Raw genomic sequence first — 22,185 nt, 5'->3', positions numbered from 1 at the left:
TGAGGGCCTTGACATTTTAAGGTAGACTGAGAAACACAGAAGGCTGTTTAATTAGTTGGACTGAATGAATCCCTCTACCCTCTTAAAAATAAAGGCTCTTTATTTTAAATGATGGTTCCATGAAGAAGCTTTAACATCCATAGAGCCTTTCCATTGTACAAAAGATTCTTTATAATGGAAAAGGGTTCTTCAGATTTTTAAATTGTTCTTCACACTAAGAAAAAATGGTTCCGAAAATGGTTCTTATGTGACATCACTGCAAAAAAAAACCCTTTTCGAACCCTATTTTTTGTAAGATTCTAGGATCGCAAAAAGCCATCTGTACATGGTATGTATTGAATGATGGTACAATCAATATCTCACATTTTGTGTGTGCGTGTGCACGTGTGTGCGCGTGTGTGTGGGACCCTGACCTTAGACATATTTATGAGATGCAGAGGATGCAGGCTCTGTCTGTGGCTTCTTGTTATGAGTTGCTCTTCTGTTTTGTTCAGTTTATGTTCATATTTTCACCATCTTAAATATAAATTGAAGGTTTGTCTGCCAAGCCATAACATTTCTTTTTTTGCTGATCGACTGTGCGCATGAAGGTACGCATTTTATTTGCAGGATCATCCTGTTCAAACAGAGAGGACTATTTTTGGGAAAACCTACACAAATTGAGTTCCTGTTTAGCTTCAGGGTAAACACAACTTGGAGACATATCAATGATTTGTTAACACTGCAGGGTCTCTGAGATGTCAGCACTCAAGGCAGATGCTCATGTTGGACGACAGGAAAAAAGGGTTATGCAAGATAAAAATGATTTTATTATGTAGCAGCAAAGTCCGTTTGTGAGCACTGTGATGGGAGCATCTCGAGTCAGTGTGGTTTTTCTTTTTTTATTATTCAGGAAAATTGCTAAAGCCTTCGTAGCCCGCCTCTCCGACAGTTTCACATGGCCTATTGTTTGTGTTTGAGAGCAGTATCAAGTGTAACTCGTAAAATAATGCAAGTAATTTTTCATGAGAGACAGCGGGATCAGAAAAACAATAGAAATGTCTAGAAAGCGAGCGTGTCCCCTCCTTTCCTGTGTTCCGTGAGCAGCGGCGAGATCAAAAGACTTTTTCTATTGTGTTTCTTGCTGCTCTTTTCAAATGCTTACAACAAAAATATCGCACAGTTCTTATGAAAATCTGTTTACAGTGTGACAAGGTGTCCTGGGGGATTTTCATATCAACACTTCTTTTCTTCGAGAGTTGAGAGAGGACAGGAGGCAGGAATTCAAGGAATTTTGAGCTTTTGCAGGGTGAGATAGTTCACGCTATTTCAAACGGTTCAGGTTCACCTCAGATCATTGTAAATCACTGGTACAGTTCTTAAATGGATATCTATATCATGGTAGCCCTCAACAGAGGCCCTGACTGTAGTCAATTTATTTATTTTTTTTGCCATGGTAATCCATTAATGTTGTAATAAAGCAGGCTTTCTTAAGTGATTGCTTGTCCTAATTATTTACTAAATTGTCTTAATTTGTGAATGTTTACACACATTATGTTTGCTTTATTCAGCAAGAACGCATTGAATTCGTCAAAAGTGACAGACATGTTACAAATATTTCTATTTCAAATAAATGTTGTTCTTTTAACTTTCTGTTCATCAAGAATCCTAATCAAAAATGTATCACAGTTTTCACAAAAATATTAAGCAATTTCAACTTTGATGATAATAATAATAAGAAATGTTTCTTGGGCACCAAATTCTAATGATTTCTAAAAGATCTTGTGAGTCTGAAGACTTGGGTAATTCAACTTTGCCATCACAGAAATAAATAACATTTTAAAATATAAAAAAAAAAAAAACATTTGTTTGAAATTGTAATAATATTACTGTTTTTACTGTATTTGTTGATCAAATCATGAATTCAGCCTTGGTGAGCATAACTGTTTAGGATATTGTCTATGTAGATTCATGACTTTCTAAAACATCCAGGTTATGAAATGTTCAAACAAACTCTTTATTAAAAAATCACTGGATTAGCTAAAAATGAAACGAGACGTTTTGGTTTTCACACAAATACCATCTTCAGTTGGTTTAAAACAGTATATTTGTGAGAGTTAGCTACTTCTTGTTTTTTTACAACTGAAGATGGTGTTTGGGTTCTTTTAATGTAGTACAGTGATTTTTAAATAAAGAGCTTATTTAAACTTGTTTAGGACATTAAATTGCGTATTAATGTAATAAACTTTCATTTATTCTAAACTGTGTGTGGTAGCTGTTCATTTAATTTTGCATATTCAAAAAGCTCAGGTTTTCAAAGGTTGTATTTTACGTTGATGAATCTTGTATACAATTTTCATAAACAAAGTCTTTGATCAGTTTGGTCTTGCTACAGTTTGACATGCTTATGTTTTGAGTAATTATCGTTCACCAAAATTGAGAAATAACATTCTGCTCCCATGACACTTCTGTCCCACTCAGTTTTTCCATGCACACTAGTTTCTGTCTGTGGTTAGAAGGCTTGCTTTGGGTGGTCGTTTCAGTTATTTTCTTTCTTTTATACTGTATCTTCGGCAGCTTTAGCAGTGATGCGTTATTGGCTTGTATGTGGATTCGTAGGAATTGTGTAGAGAAAGAGCCAGTCTGTTTTTCAGAGAACAACCTTTGTTTCTGTTGACTAGATACACCCATAAGCCTTTATTCTGCTGAGCTGCTTGTTTTCTCTCGGAAGTCTTGTTGGTGGACCATTTCCACATTTGTGTCGCTGGAGGAAATGACCTTAAAGAAAGTTCAGTTCCAGTGGTCTTTTCTATGTAGGTCTGTGCTTGAATATCCACACGTCCCCGTTCTCAACTGCATTTCTTTGCATATTTCGTCCTAAATTAACTGGTTCATGATTTTATATATTCTTCATCGTGGTAATGTGCTGCTCTTCAAATAATGCAATGTTTGTTATTGCTCATAACAGCGATTGGAACTATTGGATATTTGCAAAAATGACCACAGATAATAGCTGATTTTTTTTTTTTTTTCTCCTCACTTTAAAGAATCTAGAGTATGACCTCGACCTCCAGAGGTGAAATAAAAACAATCACTGATTCTTCATGGGGGTTTGTTGTTAGTGACACATGACTGCACCCCACTCAGCATACCCGACACTTAAATTTAGAACACTTTGTGATTATCTTTGAGTGAGAGAATGCCAAGAAAATTGCCTATGGAAACACACCCTGTCTGCACATACATTGTGTCTCCATCTGGTGAAAGCTTACATTGTAGCAGAGCTAAATCTCAATCACTGTTTATGGACTAATACTATTAGTATTGACTGATTATTAATACATAATGGTATTAAAGACATGGATCATAGACCTTTGTTGAAAGAGTTTTAGTTTAGCATTATTGATAGTTGAGTTGCCTTGCTTTACCTGTCAATGTTTTGATTTGACTTAGACTGACAAGGACCCAAGAGAAGAGGGAAAAAGGTCTGCTCTGTTAATTTAATACCAGTTTACAGTGTAAGTGACTGTTAATGATTTACTGGTGATAATTGTTACATGGATTTTATAGTGTTTATATTTCAATATGTTGAATATGATTGAAAGCGCACATTTTTCCCTCCTTACTGTTTTGTGAGCCATTGGGGACATAGACAAGTGTAAATACTAATTTTATGTATACATGAATACTGTTCAAAAGTTTGGAGTCAGTATGTTTTCAAATAAATGCTGTTCTTTTGAACTTTCTATTCATCAAAAAAAGGTCTCCACAAAAATATTTGTAATAACTTAATTTGTAATAAATATAAATAACTGTTATAATTCAATCATAAAAAATAAGAGTTGTTGTTGCCGCTAATTCTTTGATTGCACGTGCTGGATTAGTGAATTAAAAGCGAGGGGAAAAAAATACCAAACACTACACATATAAAATTAGGCTTTTTAGAGGAGGAAAAAAAAAAACATAACTTGCATTTTATTATTAATTAAAGGGCACCTATTATGCAAAATGTACTTTTACATAGTGAACATAAATGTGTGTTGGCAGTGTGTGTACACAACCACCCTATAATGATAAAAATCCACCCACTTCTTTTTTTTTTTTTTTTATCTCCATAAATCATAAGCAGTTTCTCAGAACAAGCCGTTCTGGGCAATGCGACGTCACTGTGTACAGGCCCCGCCCACAACTGCTGACGGACTCTGCGAAATTAGCATAGACCCGCCCTGAACGCCCAATACTGGTCACGGCAGTAATGAAAGGGAGAGCACACACTTTATTACAGCTCATCAGAGTTGGTTTACGGATATATAGGCTAGTTTACCATTTTATTAAGCACCTCTCGAAAAGGCATAAGGTCTGTATATATTTGTTTACTGTTAGTTATAATGAGTGTTTTTGTGTAATTCGCTGTGTATGTTTATGATAACGCAAGGGAGAAAGAGGGAGTTTACGTATTAGATTTTAATGCGCTGTACTTTAATGTACTGTGTTTTATTCAGCTCTTACAGTGATTTTCTGGAGATTTTCTGGGTCTGCCACAACAGGCTTGTACTAATAATGGACAAAAGCAAGATGACAACATAAGTTATAACTGTAATTAATTGGGGTTTAACAATATATCATGTCACAACATATCACAATACAAAAATGCAACAAATAGGTATCGTGGATAGTTCACTTTGATGACATGTTTACTGGCTTGAGGGTGGGACAACCTGTCAGTCACATGGGATTAGATCAGTAGCAAATCACAGCAATCCTACGATCCAATCAATTCCCGATGGACAAAATCACGTTTCGCCCTACATTTTCTTTTTCTTGTTCGAGAAGCAGCCGTTTCACAGGTGTCTCGACACACGTAAAGGGCAAGAAACTAGTGCAGATGCAATTACAATGATAAATGACAAAATGTTTCAAATGCTCAAGGTTTCATGAAGTGATATAAAATAATTAAAAATTCTTTAATACCTGTAGCTTTAACTTAACTTAAGATCTACTCTGAAACTGAATTAGTGAATTGTGTGCTCATGGTCATCCTTTCACTTATCACATTTCCTCTCAGTAAACAACATTTTCTCTTTCTTACTCTCTCTGGCTGATCATTTTGTTCATTCATGTATCAATCTCCCAGGATGTTCAAAAGATTATCCACCAAATTCTTAGTTTTAAGTGTTTACAGTGACCAGAATTATTTATAAAATAAGCTAGATTGTGAATTGCTTTTTCAGTGTAACATCCTCATGACCACCCTAATCTGTCTCTGCTTCCTTTCAATGACACGTTTATCTACTTACAACTGGACACTGTCTGGCACTGCTGACCCTCAAAGTCATGTGCCTGTAATCAGTAATAGAGTTAAACATAGGTTCAGAGTTGATTTGAAGGTAACGTGTGTATTTTACACTCCTGGGTATGGCGGGCCAAGCCAAAAGTTGGCAAACGTTTTGTGGTCTTTTAATTGCTTATCCATTTTAAAAACAAATCACTGGTCAGGAGATTATCAAGAATTACACAAATACAGATGCAGACAGCTTTTTACAGGAAGGAAGAGTTAGTGTTGTTCCACTCAATGTTGATGGCTTCAAACAGTTCATGAGTAGTTGAAAAATGTCTCCCAGTTTGTTTGACTTTAATATGAGACCAAATATTCACTATAGGGTTCAAATCTGGACTCTGACCAGGCCAAAACATGAGCCTGATGGACTTGTTCTCAAGCCAATTCTTGGTTGTCTTTGCAATTTGGGCAGAAGCATAGTTGAAAAATAACATCTGATCATTCCTCTTTAGATTACAACTTTTCATTTGTGGGAAGAAAGCCATCATGCAATATTCTCCTGTACTCCAAAGTTTTGTTTTTTTTACAGTGAAGTAGCTCACCAGTACCAGCAGCTAAAAAGGCTTCCCACACAATGACACCTCTTCCTCCATGCTTCACTGTGGTAGAGAAGCATTTATTATATTTCCCACCGGGTTTTCGAAGACACCGCTCTGGAGCATCACCATGCAACTCGTGTTTCATTGTGATTCATCACTCCACACACAACTTCCATATTCTGCCAAAAACTTCATTCTGTCCCTGATGTTTTTCTGAGAAAGCAATTTTAAGTACTACATTTGCTTAAATATCTAATTTCCTGACCAATAAATTGTGGTGAAGACAATGAAAAGCTTAGTGTTTAGCCATTTTGGGCTTGGCCCTTTTTTTCTTTTTTTGCCCATGAATCTATGTGCCTCCAAACTGCATTGTGAGGGTTTTTTAATGTAGTCATTTATGTGACAAAAGATATTATCTGTCAAGAGACTTGAAGAAACCTTCCCGGTGGCCACCTTTCCTTTTTTGCCAACAGGTGACTCCTCTTCCTTCCCTCTTAAACCATGGAGAATTAGTTCTTCCTCTACTTTGTACACAACTATACAAGCTGAATTTGTGTAAGAGGTCACACTACGGTTCTGTGTGGCAGTAAAAGACCACTCTTATGTGTGGAAGGGCGGGAAAAGAAACAGAAGGAAGTTTTGTTTAGCAGCAGCTCTCAGAGAGCCAGAGTCCCTGCCTGTAGCCATGTTTGCCAAAGCCCTGTAATATTATTTCTGTCCTCCTGAAATAGGCGTCATGTTGTCCATCATGTTAGGCCTTCACCATGATGAACACTACTCTCCCAGTTTTGAACACGGCACAGATGTGGTTTGTTTATTGTTCAGTTCCGTGTGGAGTTTGTTTGGTCTGGTTGTTTTTCCACTTTCAGTGCTTATGGATGTGTTCTCTGTTAATGCAGAAGCATCAGAGGCAAATGTCAAATAGTAAAGCAAATTGTGAAAATTGAACACCTTGTCTTTAGAGTTTCTAGATGGTTATTTGTAAGAGCACAGTTCTCTGATGGGAGACAAAGACAGATTCAGATCAGAATTGGAATTATCCACCCGGCAGATCCAAAGACTTCATTGCAACTAATGTCTGGTGCACTGTTTATTTGTTTGCAAACATTAGATACACCATTAGCATAGTGAGATCCTATGCTTGTCAGACTGTACAATATACTTGTTAGGTAAGATTTACATTGTAAAAATAATATTTAGAGTAATTCTAATGTTAATCGTAATTAACATTAGAGTCTCTGACCCCAAACATAGAAATGGTAAGGTCAATCTCAACTTAACTTGAGGATTAAATTGTATGATTTGAGTATTCAATATTGAAAGGCATGTATGCGTATGGCAAATATTGGTGTCTGTGAGATAACAAAGCTTCTTTGCTTGGCTACATCAATATGGGTAAATTACATTTACAGATACGTTTTCTTGTGCCCTTTGTAGGAGTGAGAAACGGTATGTAGAGAAATACTGGAAGGAGATACGGGTCGGAGACTTCATTCGTCTGCGCTGCAACGAGATTCTGCCGGCGGACGTTCTTCTGCTCAGCAGCAGCGACCCGGACCGCCTCTGTCACATCGAGACGGCCACACTGGACGGCGAAACCAACCTCAAACAGAGGCAGGTGGTGCGCAGCTTTATCGACCTGGTGAGTGTTAAGGACTGTGGAGTGTTTGCTGTGAAAGTTGAGTAAAGAACTGAATAGAAGCATCCTGGTGTCAAGAACAGTTAATGTGCTGCTGTGTGTATTCAGCTGGTCTGCGTTTGCCCACTGAGATAACTTTAGTCAATTCACACCAAAGTCAAATATTAATTTACCTTGGCACTGCTCAACCTATATGTGTTACGTTCTAAGATGTCAATAAGAGAGATCTGAAAACAGTTTGGTAAAAGAAAACCGTGTATCAAAACCTAGTTCACCCCAGAAAATGACCTTAATCTAACAAAAATGTTCATGCTGCTATTGTTTCATGAAACAAAAGGAACAAAAAGTACCTTAAAAGTAGTCAATAAAGCCTGTGCCCTATATATTCTAAGTCTTCTAAAATCTTAAGATTTATGTGAGGAGCAGACTGAAATTTTGCTAAGAGGAATTAGGTATGGCTCGATACCACCTTTTTTTATGTCCGATACCTCACACACACACACACACACACACACACACACACACACACACACACACACACACACATTAATGTAACCTGTCAAAATCTAGTCAATAGCTGTTTCCATCCAGTTGCGCTTTTATGCGCAAAATTTGAATATCATGTTACATGTAAAACATTTGCGATTTAAAGCAGTGTTTCATATGTCAGCAAAATATCTTATAAAAATGGAAGTTGCTTCAATTGGGAAAGCCGCTGAGGCACATCATAAATTTAGGAAATGCTATAAACTCTGTCATGTTATCTTGCGTTCAGATGCCTGGTGTTTGGGAACGCAATCATGTGAGAGAGTTCTGGGAGGTCATTATACCAAAACACTGTGAGGACAGACATTGGCTCAGACATTTTAGAATGATCAAACCAAGGTTTGAGATGCTGTGCAATGAAATTGGTCCGCTGGTTAGTTCAGTTATCCAATCACATCCATTGTTAAGGCAAAGTCACAGGATGTTTCTTTTTTTGGTTTGTTTTTTTGAGCATTTGAGTGTTTTATTCGGTAAATGTGTTTCCATCATAGTTTGTTCATGTCTTCTTTTTGGCTTAAAAAAATTGTCCTCCTTTTTTTTTTTTTTTTTTTTTATGCATATTTTTCGAATTTATGCACATCTTGGTGTTTCCTTCCAGCCTTTTTTTTTTCTTTTTCTTTTTTGATATCCCAAAATTCACATTAAAATAGGTGGGTGGAAACAATGTAAGTGTAGACCTCTTACTGCTATCTGGTAAAATCTTGATTTTAAAAGCTGCATTTACAAATTACTATTTGTGTTAGAACTTAGAAGACAACCTTCTTAAAATCATATAAACAATACATTTGTGATAGTACTACTACATAAATATATGCACTATAAAAAGCATTTATTTTGGAATCTATGCTATAGATTTTAAATAGGACTACAGACATTATAGATACGATTGAACAAATGAATTGGATAATAAATATATTAATTATCTTTTATTGCACAAATCTATCATAGTATGAAAGGCTCCAATACAGAGCGGCACAAAAGTGCCTATGCAAATCCTGAATGCGTGATGATGTGCTTAAAGCAACATGGATTTACGGGCAACCCTCAATCCGCAATGAAAAATTCATAACAGTTGGAGAACAAAAATAATAGTGTGTGTGTGTGTGTGTGTGTGTGTGTGTGTGTGTGTGTGTGTGTGTGTGTGTGTGTGTGTGTGTGTGTGTGTGTGTGTGTGTGTGTGTGTGTGTGTGTGTGTGTGTGTGTGTGTGTGTGTGTGTGTGTGTGTGTGTGTGTGTGTGTGTGTGTGTGAAACTAAGAGTATTACATCTGTCCAACAGTTTACTGAGTTTTATATTGCATTTACTGTGTGAATGAGTTGTATTCAGTCCTCTACTCCAGTCCTCTCATCCAATAGCGAGTACCACACCATTCAGAATCACCAATAAACTCCAGCAAAATAGTCTTTTTAAACAAAAGCCTAGGACTTTGTTCAGATTATGCACAATAATGGGAACATTGGAACATCTTGGAGAGAGCTTTACCATGCTGACTTTTGTAACTGAATGCGACATGCTGTTTGAATGCTAAATGGATAATTACATTTACATTACACAAGAGTTTCCATGAACTTATATTTCAGAAATTACTATATTGTCTGTTCCTCAAATAAAGCAAAGTAATGGCTTCATAAGACTTGGAATATAATGGACAAATTGTGCTTTATCCCTTTTTTTTTTTCTTTTTTTTTCTTCTTAACAGTAACAACCATGGGTAACTAACAGTATCACATTTTTATCGGTTCTGTCTGTCTGACCGATCCAAAAAATACAGATACCGAGTATTGGCTGCACATGAGTACTGTGTATACTGATAATCAGGGGTGCGTTTCCCGAACAACGACGTAACTCGCTGCTTAACTACCATAGTATAATGCATCGTTGAAGAAATCAAATAAGTAGTCACGACTGTTTCCCGAAACCGTATAAAGTGGCCGTTCAATCACGTTGGTTTATGACGTCACGCATGTGGTGGAGTAATAACTTCTATTAATGAATCTGTTTGAGATCGAATTAATGCTAGATGTTTTGCTATAAATTACAGACATGACATCTGAGGACTATTTCTCATTTTCCTCAGTTAATTTGCTTTATTTCCAGATTCAATCATAGGCTTGTTCTTACATAGTAGAGCACGTTCGCACATGCGCACTCTTCAAAAACGGTGCTTTAAATCTCTTGACAAACTAAAAGACGTAAATTACATTTGTATGTATTCTAAATAAAATACACAGGTTGTACTGAATGTCAGCTTGCTTATTTTGCTCAAGATAAGGATTTATTAAGTCCACATGTCATGCAAACTAGAAACTATGTTTCTAACCACAGGTCGAGAGCTGTCGTTCCAACTACACAACTTTGCGATGCTGTCTGCGAATGTTCGTTAGAACAATGGTTTCAGGAAACACTGACTCGTTGAACTATGCTGAGAACGGCGGAACTTGCGAACATAGTTGGCTAACGATGCTTTTGGGAAACGCACCCCAGATTGGTACACATCCCTAGGGTGAATAGATGATAACTATCCTTTGATCATTTATAAAAACTTTAACTTAACTTTTATTATTCTGTTGATTTAGTGTTCAGATCCCAAATTGCAAATATGTTTTTCATTTGCAGGACTGTGAGTTTGACCCATCAAAGTACAACAGCATTATTGAATGTGAGAAGCCCAACAATGACCTCAACAGATTTCGTGGATACATGTAAGTTAAATGCATTATGGCTTTTTAAAGGGCATTTACATTATTGCTTATGTCTTACATTAAGTCTTAATGTCATGGAAATGTCATGTCCATGTGCATGGTCTTTGTTACATATGTGTATTGTGAATTAGTTTAGCCCTAGCAATATGTACTCCATTATATTCAATGATTTTCTTATCCATAAGCCAATGGTCTCAAACTCATCTCCTGGATGGCCACTGTCCTGCAGAGTATAGCTCCAACATGTTCCAAAACACCTGCCTGGAAGTTTCTAGTGAATCCTGAAGACCTTGATTAGCTAGTTCAGGTGTGTTTAATTAGGGTTGGCTCTAAACTCTGTAAGACAGTGGCCCTCCAGGAGCTGAGTTTGAGACCACAAGCCATTTAGATGACTCAGATCTTTCCATTGTTTTGTTTTGTGGCAGTGATTAAAATTCCATTAGCTCTTGAGATTCAAATAACCAGATGAATGGTTATTTTGTGACCCACATAGATCCAGTTTAATATATTTGTAATGGATAGATGGTGTGTATTTCTCTTACTCCAGCATTATTCGGATGACTTTTCAACCCTGTTATTCTACCCAATTATTCTTCCTCATACCAGCCGCATTCCCTTTTGGAGAACTGTAGGAATGGGTCACAAAGTCTTTTATTTGTTAGTGTGGTAGATGGATGGAGGCTATAAATAATGCTGCTGTTGAAGTATGTGAAATGTTTCCACCAGAATGTTTTTTGGTGCGTTTAGATCAGATGCATGCAAAAAATTATATTCTAAGAGTCTTTCTACAAAACTGGTGCCATTTGTGACCCTCATTTATACTATCATATATCGTATTTATTTACTGTAACAACAGTTAATGCCAAATTTTACTAAGCGAGTAAGCGTTAATACAGACAACCTTTCTAAATCTGGTAACCTTTTTTTTTTTAAGTTGTTTTTTATTTGGCTTTCATTATGACAATCCCCTCTCATCAATATGCTTCTAACATCTCCTTGCTACATCTGTAAATATACACATTTTGATGAGAACAAAAGTTTTTTTAGTCTTTCTCTCTATATATACTTGTATATTGTGTTATTAATAAGGCTTAAAGTTGTGTCCCCAGGTTGTGCGTTTACACTGTTAGTCACATTTTTCCCTTTTTTATGTACTATTCGATACTATTCTATAAATAAAAAAATACTAAATTGAAGGATACAATCATTGTTTTCAAGAAGTGAGTTATTTAAGGATAAGTTTATCAATTTATCTTATGTTGTGTTATGATTTTGAGTAAGGTTTAAAATGTCAACCCTGTTTCCATGATATTGGTCAATTACCATAATAAATAATTGAAAATAGATATTTTTAGAAATATCATTCAATTCTGAGAAGCCCCTTATAGTTTCATGACTTTGAAGGCTTGTAATGCCAAATTAAATTGTACACTTTATCAAACTGGAAAATGCACCCATTTCATAGAATGATCCATGCATTCCTTGTGTTTTCACTTTTTAAAACAGTTTGTTAATCTGGTGTTTAGACTTTCAAGGTGTGGATTAAGATTATTCTTTGTTTATCTTGCAGTCTTAAAGTCTTAAATGATGGCTAAAGCATACAGGTCATAGGCTTAGGATTAGCATGCATAATATATTATATATAGGCAGACTGATGTATCAGTAGTAAAGCAAGAACTGTATCTCCTGTGTTTAGAAGAAAACCTGCTGCACATGGTATGGTAATGACAGCAGGGCCAAGTGAGTCAGCTGACAGGAACCAGAAGGATTATGACATTTATTTCCCTGGATGATGGAGAACAGATGCTTCTGATGTGCTGCCAGATTTTTTGTCCAGTTACCACAAAGTGGCTTACCTTAGCAAAAGAGGGAACATGGTGCACGATGGGCGCCAAGGACTGTTCCTTGTTGGAATGACATCTTATTGCATTAAGATACTGTATCGTCCCAGCTGGTGAATATGTGCAGTGCGATCTAATTAGGTTAATACCTGGAGGGCATAGGCATGTCTGCAACCAAATTGTTTTGAACCAGTCACCTTAATGGTAAATTCCATGCAACTAATGTGCCCTTTAAGTGGAGTCAAAAGTATTATAATTATGAGTTCTGAGCACATGAAGTGGAAAACTCGTAATTCTAGCTGATACACGAGTTGTGACAATGGAATGGGCGTGTTGATTTGAAACGTTGTCTTGAACACGTGACATCGAAGTAACAAATACTTGACAGACTCGGATGTATGAGTTTCCCAGGTGCACTTTAAGGCAGCGTATTTACTCTAGTGCAGCAGAAAAATAGGTACATAAGCAGATACCCTGAGCTGTGATGTGAAAGTCAGCAGACAGTGAAGAACATTTCAGTCCATTTCATACTTTTAAAAGAGATTGTTTTCCCAAAAAAAAGAAAATTGTTGTCATTTACTCACCTCCCATGTTGTTACAAATCTGTATGACTTTATTTTTTCTGTAGAACATAGAAGATATTTTGAAGAATGTATAAACTGTTTTTGTTCAAAAATGGGCAATGACTTATGGAACAATGGGTTAAATGGACAGTTTTTCAGACAATTTTGATATATTTTGTGTATTTTTGTTTATATGAATATGTGTGTGTGTGTTTGTGTGTGTTTTGCAGAAAAAGAAAGTCTTACAGGTTTAGAATGACATGAGAGTAAGTAAATGATGTAATTTTCATTTTTGGGTAAATGCATGCATTTACGAGCCCTCCAAACAATTGTGCACTAGTAAAACATCTGCTAGAATATAATGAAATATTTGCAGTTTATATGTTGCTTGCAATATATTTTATTGTGTCAGAATACATAAATTACGTTTTTGAATGATCTTTAATGCTTCAGCTTTTTGCTGGCATATGATATGATTATGATAGTTATGACATCTATCAGAAAGGCCCTAACTAGACCAAAATATTACCCCTTGACTAGCCAAAATTTGACCCCTTGGTGCAAGATAACAAAGAGACCAATGGCTCCGAACTAAGCCAGAACTGTGGTTGACAGCAATGGGGCATGTAGACAGCTAATATATCAGGTCTGCCTTTAAACCAGGGCAAAGCTCAAAGATTAATGCACTACTAGGGGATAAAAAAACTTGCCAGAGGCCTTGTCAGATAATTGACAAAATGAAGAGTTCACAGATGTAATCCTGAATTTAGCAGTGGGATTAGTGCTTGCATTAAAGTTTATTGAGCTCCCACCACAGGTGTTTAGCATTCAGCGCTCATTCAGTGGGAGTTCATTTGCATTTGCTGCCATTTTTATCAGCAAGCTTAGCCCTGGGACCTCTTGAACTTTTTCCCGATGTTGGAATCACGCGCTTTCGGATCTGAGGTCTCGTTGGATTTAAGATTTCAATCCTCGCCTGCTCGCCACTCGTCCTCTCATTTATCCTGAGAATCTTTTCACTTTGCTCAGTTCTTCTATGACGCGGCTTTGGGGTTTTACAAAAAGTGCTGCATTGACTGAACGCGGGATCCAGATGGCCTCGGGGCTTTACCTGTGTGCAGAGCCATTTTAGTGAGGTCATGGCTTTATCATTGATTTTGTGCTGAGAAAGAGGGATCCTGGGGGAAACCCTGTGGACTGTCAAGGATGATGGATCGATGTGGTCAACATCAAGGGATGCAGAATTATGTGGATATCCCATGGCAATATCCACAACATATGGTTATAAAGGCCAGTGTTCTTAGCTTCCAATTGTAAAATTCTAGCAAATAAGGACCGAGGAATTCAGATTGGAACTAGATTATGTATAATGCTCACTGATATGTTGTATTATAAGTGTGACGAATGAGCCTGTGTGGTGTGTATGACAGAATCCATCGCAGTGGGAGGAGAGACGGGCTATACAAAGACAATCTGCTGCTTAGGGGCTGCACCATCCGCAACACAGAGGAGGCTGTAGGAATTGTCATCTATGCAGGTACGCTGCCTTCAATCCAAACCAGGACTGGAAACGTCCACTACTAATTTCCACCACATCTGAAATTATGAATTGTGTTTAACAGCTCTTCTTTGTCCAACTAAGTTCATTTTATTGCTATCCCAAAAAATGAATATTTCCACACACTGCGTAACCGACAAATTATGCAGTTTTATTGGAAATGTGCAACTAAATATTTTGTTCAAAATGAAATATTTTGTTCAAAAGATTGCGAAGGAAATCTGTGTGAATAGCGTTAAATGGTAAGATATAATGAAATGGTTCATGATTATCATTAATATCTATTCTAGTTTTTTTATGTATTATTTTTTTATCTTGGATTTGGGTATTTTAATATTTTATTTTTTTTCATTATTTTGATTTTTTAATGTGTGACAAGAATACAACAAAATCTTTGCATATGGCATTTAAAATGAAGCAAAAATAATGAAAGTTGTGGTAAATGTCTGCTATTAAAGCTGTAGTCTACGATGTTGAAAATCGGCCGAGAAAGCCTGAGACAGTTGGGAAGTTTTAAAAAACTCATCCCGCCCCTCCACACACACCCCCCTCCCTTCTGTGCTACCTGATCCCTCCCACCGGGAAACGACCTAAATAACGTCACTCAGTCAAGCTGTGATCACCGGTAGTAAACATTGGCGCATCTTGTTCAAATTCCGATCGGCTCGAACAGAAACTGAATATATACTGAAATATATTCAAGCACTTCAAGAAATATAATCACTTTGACCCGTGATAGGCGATGCTAAACGGCTAACATTCCAATGCCGACCGGCAGCATAAGCATGTTGTCAGACTGATAAAAAGCTATTTATGTAACACCTCACACCATAAAAGTAAAAAATAAATGCTTACCTGCTCAACAAAAAGTCAGCCGTGTCAGCGTCGTTTTTTTTGGTTTGTTTTTTCTCCATTGCTGAGCTGATGCTACTTTGCTAGCTACCATAGACTGTCAGCTGCTTGCCCGCGAAATTTCATGACGCAGGAGGGGGGCGGGGTGGGGTGCGGTGGGGTGGAGACGCGAGCGTCAAGAGGAGCGGGGGATTGGATGAGAGCAGTTGACCAATGTAAGCTGTCCGGCCGGACAGCTTACATTGGTCAACTTCTCTGCAGCTGTACACCCAATTGAGAGTGAGGAGTCACGTGCCGACTTGGGTTGATTTGGGCGGGGTCTGAGCCTGTCGGCCATGATGGAAGGAGACGCTATCGGTTGCCAGGGGCAACGCCTTCAGAACTTCACAGAAGCGCGACTAAACATTCCAGAGCTCTTTAATTTTTGCGCATTTATTAGGCTATTATTATTAGGCTATTTAGTATTTCGGCGGGACACAGACTGATCTACGAATACGAAAAAGAAAAGGAAGAAAGTAAAGCAATGCAAAAAGATAAGGCGAAAGAAAAGGGACCTTACAGGAACAAGCTCACACCAAGCGCAAAACAGCGGTATTTGGAGAAGATATAACATGAGATATAATTCGTCTTGTGTTGACCTAACGGGCGATCTTTGGTCTTGTGAATCTTGTTCCCTGGCCAAACTGAGGGCTAAGTGAAATTTCATAACTTTATATTTAGGCTATTTAACTTTACCATTGTTGTAACGTTAGACTAGAGCGCTGACTTTGTATGTTTGACTGAATTGTTTGCTTTATTTCGTATTGTATAGCTTCTTGTACTTTTTACTTATAGGCTACTTTTATAATGGCTATTGATAAAACTGAAATTTAACAAAAAGATACAGGGTTTAGTTTTGTATTTTTTTTTATTTTCAGAGTACAAATGCACATAATATATTGCCTGAACCATATTAATAAGTTTAATATTTTTAAAATTTAAACGAAAAGAACAATTTAAATGTAACAATTTAAAAAAAAATGTTTTGTTATAAATATGCTAACGTTACATGCAGTGAATATAATAAATATGCGTTGCCTGAACCACATTTGTGTAATGTTTAAGATTTTTTTAAATGAAAACGAAAAGAGGCAGTGTAGTGTTTTATAACAGATTTCGTTTTATTGTTGCCTAAAATGTACATATACAGAGATAACCGGAGTAACGTTAGCAGTCTGCAGAGCGAGCTGAGTTACGCGCGTCCTCGGGAGTCATTCTCCTGAGCTGTACTTGACATTGAAGTCCGAACTTTGCTTGCTATTGAGAAATGCCTAATGTCGGCGCTTGGCTTCTTGTGACAAACACTGGAGCAGTTTTTACTTCCAGGCATGGTAAAACAGTGCGGAATTGCGAAAACCTCCTCAACTACCAAGTTAACAACACACGTAAACAATGATGTTTTGCCGCTGGAATCCTGCCAACATGGCGGATCGAGGGGAGGGGCTCTATACCGTGACGACAACTCCTCACTCTCAATAGAGTGAATGGATTTTTTTCATTCTTTTTTCTCTTCATATTGTTAGGACTGTACTGTAGAACCATAACCAGCATCTAAACGAGGTTATTAATAATGAACAATCTTTGAAATCGTAGACCATAGCTTTAAGTCCATTAAAAGAACAACTTTGTTAAAATGTGCATTTTACTGTTTCCTGTAATTTCATGTGTACATACAAATGCCAGAATTGTTAAATGATCGGTCATCTGACTGCTACAGCTCATATTATCTTTACAGTGTTTTTTTTTTTTTTTTTTTTTTTTTTTTACCGATTCTCAGGTCATGAGACAAAAGCAATGCTGAACAACAACGGCCCTCGTTATAAACGCAGCAAACTTGAGCGGCAGATGAACGTAGACGTATTCTGGTGTGTCATTATCCTCCTTGTCATGTGCCTCTTTTCCGCCATTGGTATGTAATACTTTGCATCAATAGTTTTTTCTAGAAAATATAGTATTGTAAGATATTAATGTTTTCATGTCTGAGATTTTTTTCGGCTATTTTAAAGGTGGCTCATCCCATCAGAACTATCACCAACTATCTGTATAATATTACTGTACTGTTAGTTACTGTTTTGAGTCTTACTGTTACATCATGTGAAGCTGCCAGATTCATCTATCATGAATAATCTTTTGCTTCCATCAAGTCCCAAATAAAAAAATAAAAAAATTTAAACAAGATGAAGTATTCAGTTAAGCATGTGGTAATGTCTATTTTGGGACAATCTTGTTAATTAATATATAAACCTTTTTGTAACTGCAAGCAAAATTTGTAGACACTCCAAACCCGTAAGACTTTCATTCATCTTAATAAAATCTTAGACTTTCCTGTCCCTCCGTTGACAGCTACGCTACTGACACTTTGACGCTTCAAAAAGTTCATGAAGAGATCGTTAAACTAATCCATATGAATTGAGCAGTTTAGTCCAAAATTTCTGAAGAGCCTTGATCGCTTATATGATTAATGGATTTAATTTAGGCTTTTATTCACATTTAAACATTGATCAGTGAACATAAACAGAAGCTTGAAGTGTGAGAATAAACCACATTGGTTCTTGCGGAAGCTCAGACGTGCTGCGTAACACGAGAATGAACCTCAACGGTTCTTGCTGAAGCTCAGACATGCTGCGTAACACAAGAATGAACCTCATCAGTTCTTGCTGAAGCTCAGACATGCTGCGTAACACGAGAATGAACCTCATAAGTTCTTGCTGAAGCTCAGACATGCTGCGTAACACAAGAATGAACCTCAACGGTTCTTGCTGAAGCTCAGACGTGCTGCGTAACACAAGAATGAACCTCAACGGTTCTTGCTGAAGCTCAGACGTGCTGCGTAACACAAGAATGAACCTCAACGGTTCTTGCTGAAGCTCAGACGTGCTGCGTAACACAAGAATGAACCTCAACGGTTCTTGCTGAAGCTCAGACGTGCTGCGTAACACAAGAACAAATCTCATTGGTTCTCGCACATCAAGCGAATCTGCTTGAGCTTCCGTTTACCAGATCTTATGTGTGAGTTGATGAATGTTTATATGTGAATAAAAGCCTAAATTCAATCTGTTCATCATATAATGTGATTGTGTCACTTCAGAAAATTTGGACTTAACCGCTCAATTCATGTGGATTAGTTTTACAATCTCTTTATGAACTTTTTGAAGAATCAAAGTGTCAGTTGCGTAGCTGTCAAAGGAAGGACAGAAAAGTCTCAGATTTCATCACGTTCATCTTCAGAACACAAATGAAGATCTTTTTAAGTCTTAGGGGTTTGGAACGACATGAGGGTGAGTAATCAACAACAGAATTGTATATTGCAATGCCTGTTACCATGAGAAAAATACTCCTACAGCAGTTGATGAATGTATCTGATTTGAGGAAGCGTTGGAGAGGAAGTAGTGGTTTAACTTCTTTTGGTTTCCTTAAACATTTTTAGATTGCTTTAACATCTTCAGTGTCTCTTGAATAACAATACCCATGATTCCATTTTACCTGCTTTATATAGTCAAGTGTTTGTCTTTCAAACCTTCTTTAGGTCATGGCCTGTGGATGTTTCAGTACGGAGATAAGAGGCCCGTCTTTGACGTCCTGAGCCCAGAAGGAACAGACTTATCTCCAGTGGTCTCAGCCATTTATCTCTTCCTGACCATGATTATAGTATTCCAGGTGAATAGCAAGTGGTGTGAGAATATTACAATGTGCTTCAGATTCTCTTATGTAGAACAATTCCAAATTCCATTTGAAGAAACCATTCGATTAAACAATGCCACAATTTTATGAACTGGTCCTTAAATTCCTGTCTTATTGTAGGCTCATTGGTAGTTGAAATGATAACCCTATGAATCTACACCAAACCTCTCTGTTTCTCTTTCTCTCTGATGCAGGTCCTGATCCCAATCTCACTCTTTGTTTCCATTGAAATAGTGAAGATATGCCAGGTATACTTTATCCATCAGGACATGGAGCTGTATGATGAGGAAACAGACACTCACCTCCAGTGCAGGGCTCTGAACATCACAGAAGACCTGGGCCAGATGCAGTACATCTTTTCTGATAAGACCGGCACACTCACAGAAAACAAGATGGTGTTTCGCCGTTGTACTGTGGCAGGAGTCGAGTACTCGCATGATGCCAATGGTTAGGGTTATCAGTGTCTTCTGTGCCCAACACGAGGGCTATTATTGTTCTGTGGACACGACATTAATTCTCTGTTAATGAGCAATATGTTGTATAAATAATAATGCTGTCATCAATGTAGAATGTAACATTTTAATCAAATTAATTACATGAAACGCTGAACTGATTTACGTATTTAATCACATTGATTGCAATTAATGGCATATATCAAAAATCCCCCAAAATGAAGATTCACAGACTGTAGATGATTTTTTTTTTAAAGAAATTATTACTTTTATTCAACAAGGATGATTTAAATTGCTCTAAAGTGACAGCTAAGCTGTTTATAAAGTTACAAAAGTTTTCTCTTCCAAATAAATGTTGTTGTTTTTTTTACTTTCGAATTGTCAAAAAGTCCTGGAAAAAAATGCATCATGGTTTCCACAAAGTAAGCATGTGACACTGAAGACTGGAGTAATAACTGCTGATAATTCTGCTTTGCCACCACATGAATAAATTACTTTTAAAATATATAAAAATAGGAGACAATTATTTTACATTGTAATAATTTTTCAATATATTGCTGTTTTTACTGTATTTTTCAAGTAAATGCAGCCTTGATGAACATAAGAGACCTTTTAAAAGCATTAAAAACTTAAAAGACATAAATACTATATCTTAACTTGGGTTTCTAAACATGCAACTTAAGCAGCCCTAATAAGTAATAAATAGATCATTTAATATTGAATGTATTGGTGGTTCACTCCCTCTACAGCCTGTGCCCCAAATAGACCGTTCAAATACAGGATTAGTATGAAGAAAAGACTTAGGTCTTCATGAAGCCCTAAAGTTAAGTTTCAAACAGTCTAACAAAGTGTCTTTCCCACAGCGAGGAGGCTTGCTATGTACCAGGAGTTGGATTCAGAGGAGGAGGACTGTACATCTCATGGTGGAACTCTCCCACGGCGGGACAGTGTCACCAGTCACCAGAGCGGAAAAGTGGTGTTGCGATCCCAGAGCACCAAATCTCACCGTCGCACCGGGAGCAGAGCCGAAGCCAAACGGGCCAGCATTCTGTCCAAACACACTGCCTTCAGTAGTCCGATGGTTAGCAAATGCTTCCATTCCACATTAAGCTGTTCACGTATCGCTCAGTAACCCAATGCTTACTAATTTTTTCCATTTTATTTGATCCGTTTAACAGGAGAAGGACATCACTCCAGATCCCCAGCTCATGGATAAGGTCAATGAATGTAGCAGTCAAATGGAGTTCATGCGTTTTCACAGTCAGCCCCTGAACCAGATCCCCCCTGACCAGTGTGACATCTTCGACTTTTTCATCGCCCTCACTATCTGCAACACTGTTGTTGTGTCCTCACCCAATCAACCCAGACAGAAGGTAAGCAAACAGTAGGGATGTGCACAGCAGCTGATTCTGTTTTCATAATGACCAATGTAATCTAACAAGAGCAGCGAAAATTAGCGCCTGGTTTAAGACGTGCTTTTTTTTGTGCAGTAAATAATGGCGCAAATACCAGTAAATTGACTAGCCCACACATTAGTAAATCTCAAAAATCTCAAAGGTCATTTAGTAAATCCTGTCAGTAGTTTTCTTTTTATGCCAAAAGAGGATTTGCGCTGGCGCAAGCTGTTAGTAAATCTGGCCCTAAATTTGCAACCAAAAAAAATCCAAGTCAACTAGCAGCAGCAGTATCAATTAATCGACTAGTTTTGCACATCTCTAGCAGACAGGCCAAACAGACCACTAGGAATTAGCTGGAACTGACATTCACAGCGTATTTTACCTCAGAACTGGTGTTTTGGCCGCAGTGAACTTCCTGTGGTTTTCTGCAGGATGTAGAGCAGGAGCAACTACCTGTTTTTGTGTTGAAGATGCGTGGCCTATCCTTCATTGTGTAATCTTTACCCTCTGTGAATTTATGGCATGAGTTTCCCCCAAAACCCATCCTGTCTGTTGCCATCTGCATACTTCTTATAAGTGTGTTTGTAAGTTCAGTTTGATGCTGCAATCAAAGACTTATCCTCCCTTCATGATACAAATCTGAGCTTAAACTGAGTGATTTGTATTTAGTTTAATGAAATTGATGCCTGATAAACTGCTTAAAGTTCTGCTATAATTCATCCTTCTCTATTAACATGCAGTTTCTTAAACATTGGGGAAACTAAATTAAAAAAAATTTATCTCCTTGAAGCCTTTGTCCATGTAGAAACAAACCAAGTAACATCCCATGTTGTCACTTCTTGAGTCTCTCCATTTTTGTCTGACTCCGATTTGAACATAAGGCCAAAAGTTTTTGAAATTTTCAGGACACAAGCTGTTGTAGCTCTGCCCCCTGTGCGGGAGCAGCAGCTCATTTGCATTTAAATGGACAGACACAAAAACGGTGCGTTTTTGCTCACCTTCAAAAAGTGCCAATTTTAACATGCTATATAAAAATATCTGTGGAGTATTTTAAGCTAAA

At 37.3% G+C, this 22,185-nt stretch overlaps 1 protein-coding gene across 1 annotated transcript in view; it reads left to right on the top strand.

The window, feature by feature from the left end:
• Positions 1 to 22,185, top strand: part of atp10a (ATPase phospholipid transporting 10A) — a 55,986-nt gene that overhangs the window by 5,337 nt on the left and 28,464 nt on the right. The window contains exons 2-9 of the mRNA XM_079883859.1: positions 7,294 to 7,498; positions 10,657 to 10,742; positions 14,577 to 14,683; positions 17,373 to 17,504; positions 19,122 to 19,252; positions 19,471 to 19,723; positions 20,592 to 20,809; positions 20,907 to 21,101. Coding sequence (XP_079739985.1) covers positions 7,294 to 7,498; positions 10,657 to 10,742; positions 14,577 to 14,683; positions 17,373 to 17,504; positions 19,122 to 19,252; positions 19,471 to 19,723; positions 20,592 to 20,809; positions 20,907 to 21,101 — 1,327 coding nt within the window. The remainder of the gene's footprint in view (positions 1 to 7,293; positions 7,499 to 10,656; positions 10,743 to 14,576; positions 14,684 to 17,372; positions 17,505 to 19,121; positions 19,253 to 19,470; positions 19,724 to 20,591; positions 20,810 to 20,906; positions 21,102 to 22,185) is intronic.

Source organism: Squalius cephalus (assembly GCF_949319135.1).
Source record: "Squalius cephalus genome assembly, chromosome: 10".
NCBI lineage: Eukaryota > Metazoa > Chordata > Actinopteri > Cypriniformes > Leuciscidae > Squalius > Squalius cephalus.
This window is presented reverse-complemented; position numbering and strand designations above follow the sequence as displayed.